At 39.1% G+C, this 13,249-nt stretch overlaps 1 protein-coding gene across 5 annotated transcripts in view; it reads left to right on the forward strand.

Moving 5' to 3' along the window:
• The window catches only part of PLS3 (plastin 3), an 87,865-nt gene extending 78,711 nt beyond the window's left edge, over nucleotides 1-9,154 (forward strand). For 4 of the 5 annotated variants that reach the window (XM_077987875.1, XM_077987877.1, XM_077987876.1 and 1 more), the window contains 7 exons: nucleotides 1,866-2,061; nucleotides 3,551-3,629; nucleotides 4,602-4,716; nucleotides 4,932-5,065; nucleotides 5,767-5,890; nucleotides 6,110-6,234; nucleotides 7,909-9,154. In XM_077987875.1, the coding sequence (XP_077844001.1) occupies nucleotides 1,866-2,061; nucleotides 3,551-3,629; nucleotides 4,602-4,716; nucleotides 4,932-5,065; nucleotides 5,767-5,890; nucleotides 6,110-6,234; nucleotides 7,909-8,041 (906 nt within the window). In that variant the 3' untranslated portion in view covers nucleotides 8,042-9,154. The remainder of the gene's footprint in view (nucleotides 1-1,865; nucleotides 2,062-3,550; nucleotides 3,630-4,601; nucleotides 4,717-4,931; nucleotides 5,066-5,766; nucleotides 5,891-6,109; nucleotides 6,235-7,908) is intronic. The other variant, NM_001266221.1, reaches the window with a different exon arrangement.
• The last annotated feature ends 4,095 nt before the right edge of the window (nucleotides 9,155-13,249 follow it).

The raw sequence follows: 13,249 nt of genomic DNA on the forward strand, positions 1-13,249 counted from the left end.
TCTAGGAATCTGTGGTTTTTGTACCTATTAGATATGGAATGCATGCTACTAATTAACAAAATCCATATATCTATCCTATTATGCCATAGGATGGAGTGGATTACATTGGCTAAACCATTTTTATGCTGCCCTTACCAGAACTGAATTTGTAACTGACTTGTGTGCTTATATTTCTGTCTGTATGTTAAATGCAAAACTCTTCAGCTCAGGTCACTCTTGGTAGGAATGAGGGGCCATCTTGTCCAAGAAGGGAGCTGTCTGGGATGGCTAGCCATGTGATCTGATACCAGGGTAAATGGCATCAGTATACTAACTGATTCTGATACACCCCTTCTCTAGTCAATCCAATTGATCTTAAAACACTCTTTTGTCTCTTCCCTCTTCAGAATCCGACAAGGATTCTTCTGTTGACTCTAGAATTCAGTCTGAAATGTTCTGCTTGGCACTCACCATACAAATCTTGCTCTAAAATCTATCCAGTGTTATTTCCCCAAAAGTCTGTATTCCCCACCCCAACCTTCCTTCCCAGCACCACCCAGGTGCCTTTGCTCATGCTATTCTCATGGTTTTCAGTGTCCTTCACCTTTTTCCGCTTTACACCTTCTTTAGGGCCTTTTTTTTTTTTTTCAAGAATCGAGGTTTCGCCATGTTGGCCAGGCTAGTTTCAAACTCTTGGGCTCAATCAATCCTCCTGCCTCGGCCTCCCTAAGTACTGGGATTACAAGCGTGAGCCACCACATCCAACCAAGGCCTAATTTTAACTCTGAACAGTTTCACCTTTTTTCAATTTCAGTTTAACTTTTTTCTCTTGATCTTTGTAATGGAAAAAATCCCTTCCCTTCGTCCTTTTTTAATCCTTCAGTTCCCTGAGATTAATCCTTGGTCTTGCCTTCCACCATTCTCCCTATGCTCAAAAGAAATCAGTAAAAATAGATTCTCTGCTTCTCCTCAATTCAAGCAACAGTTCACAAGCATTTCCCTTGGGATTTGAACATGCACTGAATGAAGGTATCTATCTTCTCCCTCAGCCAGGGGAGCCGACTTCCACAGCTCAGCACAACTTCCTCTCTCTCTAGCTGGCTCTCCAACAGTGCCCTCCTTTCCAGTTCCTTCTGCTGCATAACACAGCCCCAGAGGTTCCTGAGTTCCAAGGAGTCGACTCTGTCATGAAGCTCATTGACCTAATGCACAGTACCCAGAAGCCTCAGTGAAGTTCAGCTGAGAGCCAGTAGAGAAAAGGAGAAACTCCAAAGCAGAAAGTAGTAAATCAGCAAAACAAAATAAGCCAGGTTGAGGAGAATGAACCCACAATTTACAGAAAATGAACACTGTTTTCTAAATGAGACTTAAGTAGGACTACAGTTAATACCCTTTCACATTTAATAATTAGTAGAGATTCATTGTAGATAAGTACATTTGAAAAAAATTCTACTGAAACTATCTGAATATTTAACTTGAGATGGCTTAAAAGGAGAATTGAAGCTGTTTTCCTATTGAGAAGGAAAAAAGGAAAAGTGGAACTGGAGAAAGTGAAGATGGTGAATGTATATGTTTTCTCTACAGATTTTCAAACAAAATCTGGGAGTTTCCCCCAAGCTTTTACATAACTTCTTTCTTAATGCAATTTAAATGTACTCTGTAGTTTGGCATGTGATCTGGCGCCATCTAGTGTGTATTAAAAGTACTGCACCTCTAACAGCGCTAACTTTTTTTTTTTTTTTTTTTTGCATTCAAAACAATTTTATAATAAGTACCATATGTTGGCTAAAAGAAAGCAGAACTGTATACCCAGACTATGATTGTGGGGACATTTTCTACATTTTTAGTATGGCCTTTGACAAAGTCTTCCTATTTTGTTTCAACAGGAAACAGATGATTTGAAGAGAGCCGAGAGTATGCTTCAACAAGCAGATAAATTAGGTTGCAGACAGTTTGTTACCCCTGCTGATGTTGTCAGTGGAAACCCCAAACTCAACTTAGCTTTCGTGGCTAACCTGTTTAATAAATACCCAGCACTAACTAAGCCAGAGAACCAGGATATTGACTGGACTCTATTAGAAGGTAACTAAAAACTTCTCAAATTCGAATATGTGGGACTATAGAGTAGAAATACATAGGCCGTAATGATTTTACAATCTAGACTTAATAAGTTTTTTTATATCTGCAAGAAGCAGATGCCGGTGCTGAGTAAAAACTGGCAGAAAAGGATGATACAAGTGAACTTTTTAAGTAAAGTAGTCAAGGCCAGGTGCGGTGGCTCACACCTGTAATCCCAGCACTTTGGGAGGCCGAGGCAGGCAGATCACCTGAGGTCAGTAGTTTGAGACCAGCCTGGCCAACGTGGTGAAACCCCGCCTCTACTAAAAATTAAAAAATTAGCTGGGCGTGGTGGCACGTGCCTGTAATCCCAGCTACTCGGGAGGCTGAGGCAGGAGAATCACTCGAACCTGGGAGACGGAGGTTACAGTGAGCCGAGATCATGCTATTGCACTCCAGCCTGGGCAACAAAGTAAGACTCTGTCTCAAAAAAAAAGAAAAAAAAAAGTAGTCGAGTCACTTAATGTAAAGCCACTTAGTAAATCAGTCTTTAGTTTTAATCTTTAGGGTTAGACCACTTTTTAATCCTCTCATCAGGAAAAAGTACACATATGCATTCAGTTTGACCTGTAAATTTAGTATATATTTATGTTTCATTCATCCACAGTCAGTGTAACTGGAACTAACCCCAACTCCTTTCACCCTTACCTCCTCAAAAACCAAATGATAATATATACTAAATTTTAAGTTTTGGAAAGGCAGAGTTTACCTTTTCCAGATTATATATGCATGAAGTATAGTCTATAAAAATTAAGAAATGTGGCCGGGCATGGTGGCTCACGCCTGTAATCCCAGCACTTTGAGAGGCCGAGGCAGCCAGATCACCTAAGGTCAGGAGTTTGAGACCAGCCTGGCTAACATGGTGAAACCGCGTTTCCACTAAAAATACAAAAAATCAGCCGGGCGTTGTGGTGCGCGCCTGTAATCTCAGATACTCGGGGGGCTGAAGCAGGGGAATCGCTTGAACCTGGAAGGCAGAGGTTGTAGTGAGCTGAGATCGCACCACTGCACTCCAGCTTGGGCAACAAGAGCAAACCTCCATCTCATAAATAAATAAATAAATAAATAAATAAATAAAGCAAATAGTAATTCATTGAGTGTCCACCGATATTTCTATAAAACCAGTAACTAAACTGATAACATCAGTTACTTTGAGGGATGCAGATTTGAGGAAATATTGGAGAAAGATTTGAGGAGACTATAAAAAGTTCATAAACCTCTAAATTGCTTAACTGGTTAGAATAAGGTTGTATTCTTTAATTTTAAAATAAGTTCAAATTTGAAAAATAAGCCTGTATCTAGAGAGAATGTATGTACTTAGGAGAATGCTTGGAAACTCGTGTTATTGAAAACTTCTAGATCTGAATAGAGAGAGAAAATAATCTAATATGTGGATTGGCACTGTATGCACATACATAAAGTGTTCAGTAAATTTTGTGAATATTCTTAACAGGAGAAACTCGTGAAGAAAGAACCTTCCGTAACTGGATGAACTCTCTTGGTGTCAATCCCCATGTAAACCATCTCTATGCGTAAGCCTGCCTACTGCTATTGTAAACAATTATGAATGTCATGAATGGATGTTAAATAATGACAGCTCTAAAGATTTTCTAGATATTAATTTGTAGCTATTATTTATATTGGAAAATGTCGAGTGGTGATTTCCATCATTTTCCCAATACACAGAAGCTTTAATTATTTATTTACATGATCATTAACTGTAAGTGATAGAATATATAAATGTCTTTATAGTACCCTAGGGAGCAAATACTTTATATTTTGAGACAGATAGCCGTTCGGGAGGCTGAGGCTGATTACTTGAGCCCAGGAGTTTGAGGCTTCAGTGAGCTATGGTTGTGCTACTGTACTGCAGCCTGGGCAACAAAGTGAGATCCTATTTCTAAGAGGGGGAAAAAAAAAAAAGAAAGGTAAAAAAGAAAGAAACAGAGACCAGGGAATCCTTTAAGTAGACCATCCACAACAACTCGGGGACTTTGGCTCACTCTTCTCTCAGCCTAGAACGTTCTTTGCTCGCATATAATGGCTTATACCCTTACTGTATTCCAGTCACTGATTCAAAGATTTCCTGACTACCACCTGCTACTCTGTAACCCCTAACCCTAGTTCCTTTTTTTCTTCATAGCACTTACATATACCCGTAAAATTGTTTATTGTCAACAAAACAAACAACACCCCGTATTGTTTGTTTATCCATGTACTTGTTTATTGTCTATCTCTCTGACTCTAATGCAAGGACAGGAATTTTCGTCCTGTGGGCCCAGCCTCTAGAACAGTGCCTTGCTCACAGTAAGCTCTCAATAAATACTTATAAATGAATTGAATGGTCTTAGCTCTATTTTCAGAACAGATTGATAGACAATATGAGTCTTAGGTATTATTTATGGTTTTATATATCTTGTTTGACAATGTAGTGTTATTGTTTTTAAGGAAAGTCAAGTCCCAGCTTCCTGAAAACACTGATTACATTATTTTTAAATCATTAGTGACCTGCAAGATGCCCTGGTAATCTTACAGTTATATGAACGAATTAAAGTTCCTGTTGACTGGAGTAAGGTTAATAAACCTCCATACCCGAAACTGGGAGCCAACATGAAAAAGGTAGATAATTAAGTTGCTGTGTATCTTTGTTAGAGTAGTTTTATTCTCGATTCATTCCTTTGTTTCTAAAACTCTTGACGCTGAGCTTCTTGAGTACAAAAACTGTGTCTTATTTGTTTTTGTGTGCTGATACCTAGCATTATACAAGACACACACACACGTATGCAGATTAAACAAATGGAAGTCTTTAACCATTTACTCTTGTGCCTTTGCAGCTAGAAAACTGCAACTATGCTGTTGAATTAGGGAAGCATCCTGCTAAATTCTCCCTGGTTGGCATTGGAGGGCAAGACCTGAATGATGGGAACCAAACCCTGACTTTAGCTTTAGTCTGGCAGCTGATGAGAAGGTATAGTACACAATTTTAGCTGTTTAGTCTTTACTATCACAGAGGTCTGTGATTTAGTCCTTACTGTGTTTAATAAGTGAACATGTCAATGACTACACTTTTGAAATATGTTGTATTTATACTCCAAAATGAGTTTAATTAATGAATATATGTTGGATGTTAAGTGGGAGATGCTTCCTTGCAAGTTAGGCAGCAGAACTATGGCTAGTCCCTTTTCTAAAACATAGGAAGCCTGACACATAGATTTCAACCTCATTTTGTGTCAGTGAATTAAAAAATTGTCAGAACAAAATTATGAACATCCTCGTGCTCATTTGAAAATAAAGATCTCTCTCTGTAATGCTGATGAAGATCACCATAATGCTGAAAAGCATTCATTATGACTGGGCACCAGCCAAAGCACAGCTTATTTTATGCCATTACCACTATTGGAATAGTACAAAATGTGCCTGCAGTAGGCCGTTGGACCTGCTCATTAAAGCACTGTCAATCTGCTCCTCTCTCACCACTACAAAGGGTAGAACAGTAGCAAGCCACTACAGCTTAAAATATTTTTTTCACATAGTGTGAATCTCTTTCCATGAAATCTTTAGTCCTTGAAATCTAAGGAATATTAAAAGTGGAAGATAAAGCATCTTTCTGATGTTTGCATTTTTCTTCATAAAGTAGATTGTGACGTTTTCTTCTGCTGCTTCTCTTAGATACACCCTCAATGTCCTGGAAGATCTTGGAGATGGTCAGAAAGCCAATGATGACATCATTGTGAACTGGGTAAACAGAACGTTGAGTGAAGCTGGAAAATCAACTTCCATTCAGAGTTTTAAGGTCAGAATCCATATTTGACTATTAAATATTATGTTTGCGAGATAACATCTATCATTTGGGAAGGCAACCTTTGGCTTCTTTGTGAGTGAGAATTATTGTTGGACTAATGGCACGATTCTTTATGAATTCACTGGGCTTTGTTTTGGACACTTGATATAAGTAAGCACATGTTAATTTGTATGTATCAAAATTCTCAGATTTGTTCTCCTTTCACACTAGGACAAGACGATCAGCTCCAGTTTGGCAGTTGTGGATTTAATTGATGCCATCCAGCCAGGCTGTATAAACTATGACCTTGTGAAGAGTGGCAATCTAACAGAAGATGACAAGCACAATAATGCCAAGTAAGGGAGACTGCTAATAGCATGAAAAGAACACAGCTTTGCAGCTGGACAGATCTGAATTCTAATTCAGGTTCTGCCATGTAAGAGTGGTGTCACCTTGGGAGAAACCTCTTGGAGCCTCAGATTCCTCATCAGTAAACTGGGGGCAATAATTCTTACCTTAGAGATTTTATAAAGATTAAATTTTTAAAAATTATAAGAGCCTAGCCTTGTACTTGGCCTACTAGGTGCTTAGTCAGTTGTTGCTTCAGTGGATTACAGAAATAATGTAGCATGTATTTTAATGCAAATCAGGTAAAACTTTACAACAAGGAAAATATGAGCTTAAGGTGTTCACCTGTCTCATTCTTTTTTAAAAAACACATTATCCAACTTATGTCTCTTTTACTATACATAGATCATTCTTACTACATTTGTTGAATTTATCTTCGTCAGTTCCCATATTAACAGAATGCTTGCTAGCCCTCCACAGAAGACTATAGTTTCTTGCATTTCAACAATATTCAGAAGGTCTTTTCCACCAGCCTATTTCCTTCTTCACCAAAGACGTAGAGTGTGATCTGGCTTCATGGGTGACCCATGAAAACTTTGCTAGTTAGACATTGAAAATCCATCCACAGTCCTGCATTATGGAACAGCTAAGAAGCATTCTTGCAATACTTTGGAGTTAGGCACATTATTTTTTCCTTGAAAAATGTTTCTAGCAGATATGATAAAGGTCTAATACCCACAATATATCAAGAACTCTTGAAATCTCTTTTTCTAGAAACTCGATGATTTAATTATCTTTAAAGATTCTGGTTCCAACACACCTAGAAATGCTTCATGGATTAGTTGAGATGTGTTCCTGAAAATTCCCCTACCTGGACATCTCAGTTCTTCTGTCCCTTCCTTTGTCTACCTTTTCTAGTTTTTGGTCCAGCCACTCTGTCCATGTGCCATGTAGACTGTCTCCCCTCTCATGAATATTTGGAAGTATTCATTGCATCTGCCTAACAACTTGGGTTTTGCATCTAGCATGATTTTCCACCTCATATCTCTAAGATCACATGAGTGTGCAATGAGAATATTAACATGGATTGTATAGACAGCCTAGGTAATTTTATATACATATATATAAAGTTGGTGCTTCAAGCTTAATTCTCACCTCACATTGGAGAAAAAGAGTGAATAAATATTATTGGCCCCAAATAATAGAGCTTAAAAACCTACTATAACTTCAAAGTTAAATCAAAACCAAAATCAGCCGGGCGCGGTGGCTCAAGCCTGTAATCCCAGCACTTTGGGAGGCCGAGACGGGCGGATCACAAGGTCAGGAGATTGAGACCATCCTGGCTAATACGGTGAAACCCCGTCTCTACTAAAAATACAAAAAACTAGCTGGGCGAGGTGGTGGACGCCTGTAGTCCCAGCTACTGGGGAGGCTGAGGCAGGAGAATGGCGTAAACCCGGGAGGCGGAGCTTGCAGTGAGCTGAGATCCGGCCACTGCACTCCAGCCTGGCCGACAGAGTGAGACTCCGTCTCAAAAAAAAAAAAAAAATCAAAATCAGAAGAAACTATCAATATGGAATTTTTACATCCCAGCATGATAATCATATATGAGGAAATAGATGTCTTACGTGGTGTCCTTAACTGACAAGAATTTCATCCTAACTTTTTTCCCCCTAAAATAGGTATGCAGTGTCAATGGCTAGAAGAATTGGAGCCAGAGTATATGCTCTCCCTGAAGACCTTGTGGAAGTAAAGCCCAAGATGGTCATGACTGTGTTTGCATGTTTGATGGGCAGGGGAATGAAGAGAGTGTAAAATAACCAATCTGAATAAATCAGCCTTGCTCCCAGGTGCATGATTCGCAGGTCAGCTATTTCCAGGTGAAGTGCTTATGACTTAAGGAACTCTTGGCCGTTCAAAGGACTTTTCATTTTGATTAACAGGACTAGCTCATCATGAGAGCCCTCAGGGGAAAGGGTTTAATAAAAACAACTCCTCTTTCCCATAGTCAGAGTTGGATTTGTCAGGCACGCCTGAAATGTGCTCATAGCCAAAACATTTTACTCTCTCTTCCTAGAATGCTGCCCTTGACATTTCCCATTGCTGTATGTTATTTCTCGCTCTGTTATCTTTTGCCCTCTTAGAATGTCCCTCTCTGGGGACTCGCTTAGATGATGGGATATGAATATTATTAGACAGTAATTTTGCTTTCCATCCAGTATGCTAGTTCTTATTCAAGAACTATGGTCAGAGGGTATTTGGATATGAGTATCCTTTGCTTATCTTTGTAGTACTGAAAATCTGCCGAAGTAACTGGCTGTGCAGAATGTAATAGAAGCTTTTCTTATTCTTTTATTCTTAAGATCAGTATCTTTTTACAGTATTCTTTCTACAGGATCCTTTTTTGTACATTTAAGAATATTTTGATTACATTAAACAAGACTGCTGATTTTGCTACTTTTTTTAAGGGGTCTTCAAGTAAGTAAAACATACATCGTAGCTAGAAGAAAAATGTACCTTAAATTTGCATCTTCCCTCTCATACCCAAGCTGTAAACAACTGAAATATTTTGTCTTAAATCACTTGGTTCAATACATGCTTATTTGTTTTAAAGCCTGTATCATCAAACTCTCTCTCTCTAAATTTAAAATGCTGTTGAATATGATACTTTTGAGGAGAGAATGTGCTCAGAACTTAGACGGGATTTAGTAGGCCGAGTATGCTAAGTGTACAATATATTTTTTAATTTTACACCTAAAACAAAGAACTGTGGTCACTAAAAATAAACGTATATATGTAGGAATTAATGTACTCTTGCTTTGTCAAGCTGTTTGCTATAGTTTCCAAGGTATTATGTTACTCTAACTCTGAAAAGTGATGTAATCTGGTAGCAATGTAGTAATTCAAATAAAGGCATTTACATAATAATCAGTTTCTTCATGCTTTTGTCTCTTAGGAAGTATGACAATGTTTGTCAGGAATTTTTCTTTTCGTTTTTCTGATGTATTCTATAAAATGGTGTTTGTTAAATTTCAGTTTTGGGAGCAGAATTAGAGGTACTGAATTAAGGACACTACAAATGAAGTAAAAGGGTTTTCTCCAATTTACCAAAATTTCTTTATCCAGTTCCTGCTTTTTTTTTTCTTTTCCACCTCCCTCAATCTTTTCAATGTTCTGTGATAAACATATCCTGAAACAGTGGGGATCTGAACAGTCACAGAGGAGAAATGGTTCATGGTAGATCTTCGCAACCTCATCCATATATGACATTTTTGGCTGGATAATTCTTCGTTGGGGTCGGGGGAAGGGGCTACCCTGTGCATTGTAGGAGGTTTAGCAGTATTACTGGCCTCTACCCACTAGATGTCAGCACATCCCCAGTCGTGTTGATCAAAATTGTCTCCAGAGATAACCAAATGTCTCCTGGGTGGCAAAATCATCCCTTGTTGACAATCAGTGCCCTTTTAAGCCTTTGTGTGAATGAGTAATATAAGGTGTAGTCTACTGAGGATTTGGTTACGTAGTGATACTATATAATATTTTGCATTTAAAATCTGAGAGATGGAAAGACCTTTTTAAATATCACCTGAATTCCAAAGACATAAAATAAAAAAGGGATACATTTGACAACTCTACTTTTGCAAATATATATGTATAATTAAAAAGATCAAAATATAGATAACTTAAAAAGTGAGTTCAGTCTCAGATTATAGATTCTTTTAATATAAAAGTAGAATTTATGAGTGAAAAAAAGACAAATCTGCAAACATACTAGGGTAACTGATGAAGTAAGGACAATTATATCTTAAGACCTGTCTTATGCCTTGAACCTGCCATACTCATTCACGTTCGTCTTCGTCAAAGTACAAAGGTTCTTCTCTATAAGCCCTAACGCCTTGAAGTGCCTCTTTAACAAGATAGGAAAGATATATTCCATGTGGCCCTTTCTTCAAAAAAGAAGCTGATTTTTTGTGTGGTTCACTGTACAGGGCCCACAGCCTGTAGGAGTGTATGATGGGGTAGTTAAGTGTTCATATAAAGCAGTGGGCCTGACACACGATTTTTTTTCCTCCAAAAACTAATTGCAACAAGTAAGAATGTGGACCAAAATTAGCAATACATTAAGAATTCTGCCGGGCGCGGTGGCTCATAACTGTAATCCCAGCAATTTGGAAGGCTGAGGCAGGTGGATTGCCTGAGCTCAGGAGCTCAAGATCAGCCTGGGCAACATGGTGAATCCCCATCTCTACCAACATGGTGAACCCCCCATCTCTTCCCCACATACCTGTAACCTCAGCACTTTGGGAGGCTGAAGTGGGAGGATTGCTTGAGGTCAGGAGTTAGAGACCAGCCTGGGCAACACAGGGAGACTCCGTCTCTAAAGTTAGCTAAGCATGGGGCTGGGTGCGGTGACTCAAGCCTGTAATCCCAACACTTTGGGAGACCAAGGTGGGTGGATCACCTGAGGTCAGGAGTTTGAGACCAGCCTGGGCAACATGGTGAAACCCCATCTCTACTAAAAATACAAAAATTAGCCAGTCATGGTGGTGGACACCTATAATCCCAGCTACCCGAGAGGCTTAGGCAGGAGAATCACTTGAACCCAGGGGATAGAAGTTGAAGTGAGCCGAGATCATGCCACTGCACTCCAGCCTGGGTGAAAGAGCTAAACTCCATTTCGGGGGGGGGAAAAAATTAGCTGAGCATGGTGGTGCATGCCTGTGGTTCCAGCTACTTGGGAAACTGAGGCAGGAGGATCACTTAGCTCAGTTGATCAAGGCTGCAGTGAGCTGTGATCGAACCACTGCACCCTAAGCTTGGCTGCAAGACTCTGTCTCTTAAAGAAAATAAAGATGATATTCCCCTCTATCCTAATATGCTGAGAGATTGATTTTTTAATTTTTGTCATGAGTGGGTGGGTACATTTTATCAAATGCTTTTTCTGCATCAATTTATATCATCTTAAGGTTTTCTTCTTTACCCTATTGATACAGCGAATTACATTGATTAGTTTCCAAAAGTTGAACAAACCTTGCATGCCTGAATAAATCCCACTTGGTCACAGTGTATAACTCTTACACATTGTTGAATTTTATTTGCTAATATTTTATTGAGGATTTTTGTATCTAAGCTCAGAATGACGTTAATTTTTATTTAAATGTTTGGTGCAAGTCTCCAGTAAAACTGTCCAAGTCTGGAGATATTTCTTTAATTGTTATGGGGCTATTCAGATTATCTATTTAATCTTGATTGCGTTTTGGGTGACTTTTGAATTTTGAGGAATTTGTTCACTTCTTCCATGTTGCTGAATTTGTGAACATAAAGTTTTTGTAGTATTTCCTTAATTATCTTTTTAATAGCTGCAGCATATGTAATGATATCTTCAGTTTAATTCCTCATAGTGGTGATTTATGTCTTCTCTCTTTTTAATTTTTGTCAGTCTTGCTAGAAGTTTATCAATTTCATTACTTTTTTTTAAGAACTAGCTTTTTGTTTCTTTGTTGTTTTTGGTTTTCTATTTTATTGATGTATGGTTTTATCTTTATAATTTCCATCTTTCTGCTTTGAATGTGTTTTGCTCTTTTTTTTTGTAGCATCTGTCCAAGATAACCATAAAAAGCCACTAACCTCAATAAACTACTCATACAGAATTATCTATTTCTCCTTTCAGCCAGATCAGGTTTTTGTTTTGTTTTGTTTTGTTTTGTTTTTGAGACAGAGTCTCACTGTGTTGCCCAGGCTGGAGTGCAATGGCGTTGGCTCACGGCAACCACTGTCTCTGGGTTCAAGCAATTCTCCTGCCTCAGCCTTCTCAGTAACTGCGATTACAGGTGCCCACCACCACTCCCAACTAATTTTTTTTTTCTATTTTCAGTAGATACAGCGTTTCACCATGTTGGCCAGGCTGGTCTCGAACTCCTGACCTCAGGTGATCCACCAGCCTTGGACTCCCAAAGTGCTGGGATTATAGGCATGAGCCACTGTACCTGGCCACACCCTGCTCAGTTTTTATGTATTTTGAGACTGTGTTGTTTGGTGCTTACACATTCAGGGTCACCATTTCTTTTTGGCTAATTGATCTTTTTCTGATTACATAATGTCACTCCTAGTTCCTAGTAATTTTCTTTGCTCTGTATTCCACTTTATGTGATATTAATATAGCCTAGCCATTCCTGCTTTTTAATGTTTACATAACTGTCACTTTCTATTCTTTTATTTTCGACCTGCATTCATTATTCTTGAAGTGAGTTTCATGTAGATTGCATATAGTTGGGTCATGTGTTTTTATCTGTGTTTTAATTTTTTGTTTGTTTGCTTTTTGTTTGTTTGTTTGTTTTGAGACGGAGTTTCACTCTTGCCGCCCAGGCTGGAGAGCAGTGGCGTGAGCTCAGCTCACTGCAACCTCCACCTCCCAGGTTCAAGCGATTCTCCCGCCTCAGTCTCCTGAGTAACTGAGATTATAGGCATGCACCACCATGCCTGGCTAATTTTGTGTTTTTACTAGAGATGAGGTTTTTACTATGTTGGCCAGGCTGGTCTCGAACTCCTGACCTCAGGTGATCCACCGACCTCAGCCTCCCAAAGTGCTGGCATTACAGGTGTGAGCCACTGTGCCCAGCCATTCCTTTTTTTTTTTTTTTTTTTTTTTTTTTTTTTTTTTTTTTGAGATGGAGTCTCGCTTTGTCACCCAGGCTGGAGTGAAGTGGTGTAATCTCGGCTGACCACAACCTCTGCCTCCCAGCTTCAAGCGATTCTCCTGCCTCAGCCTCCCAAGTAGCTGGGAATACAGGTGCCTGCCACCACATCCAGGTAATTTTTGTATTTTTAGTAGAAATGGGGTTTCACCATGTTGGCCAGGCTGGTCTCAAACTCCTGACCTCAGGAGATCCACCCGCCTCAGCCTCCCAAAGTGCTGAGATTACAGGTATGAGCCACCACGCCTGGCTGTGAGCCACTGCACCCAGCCTTAATTGTTAATAGTTAGACATTATTTACTTTGAAAGTAATTATTGATATGTTAAG

Source organism: Macaca mulatta, chromosome X, assembly GCF_049350105.2.
Source record: "Macaca mulatta isolate MMU2019108-1 chromosome X, T2T-MMU8v2.0, whole genome shotgun sequence".
Taxonomy (NCBI): Eukaryota; Metazoa; Chordata; class Mammalia; order Primates; family Cercopithecidae; genus Macaca; species Macaca mulatta.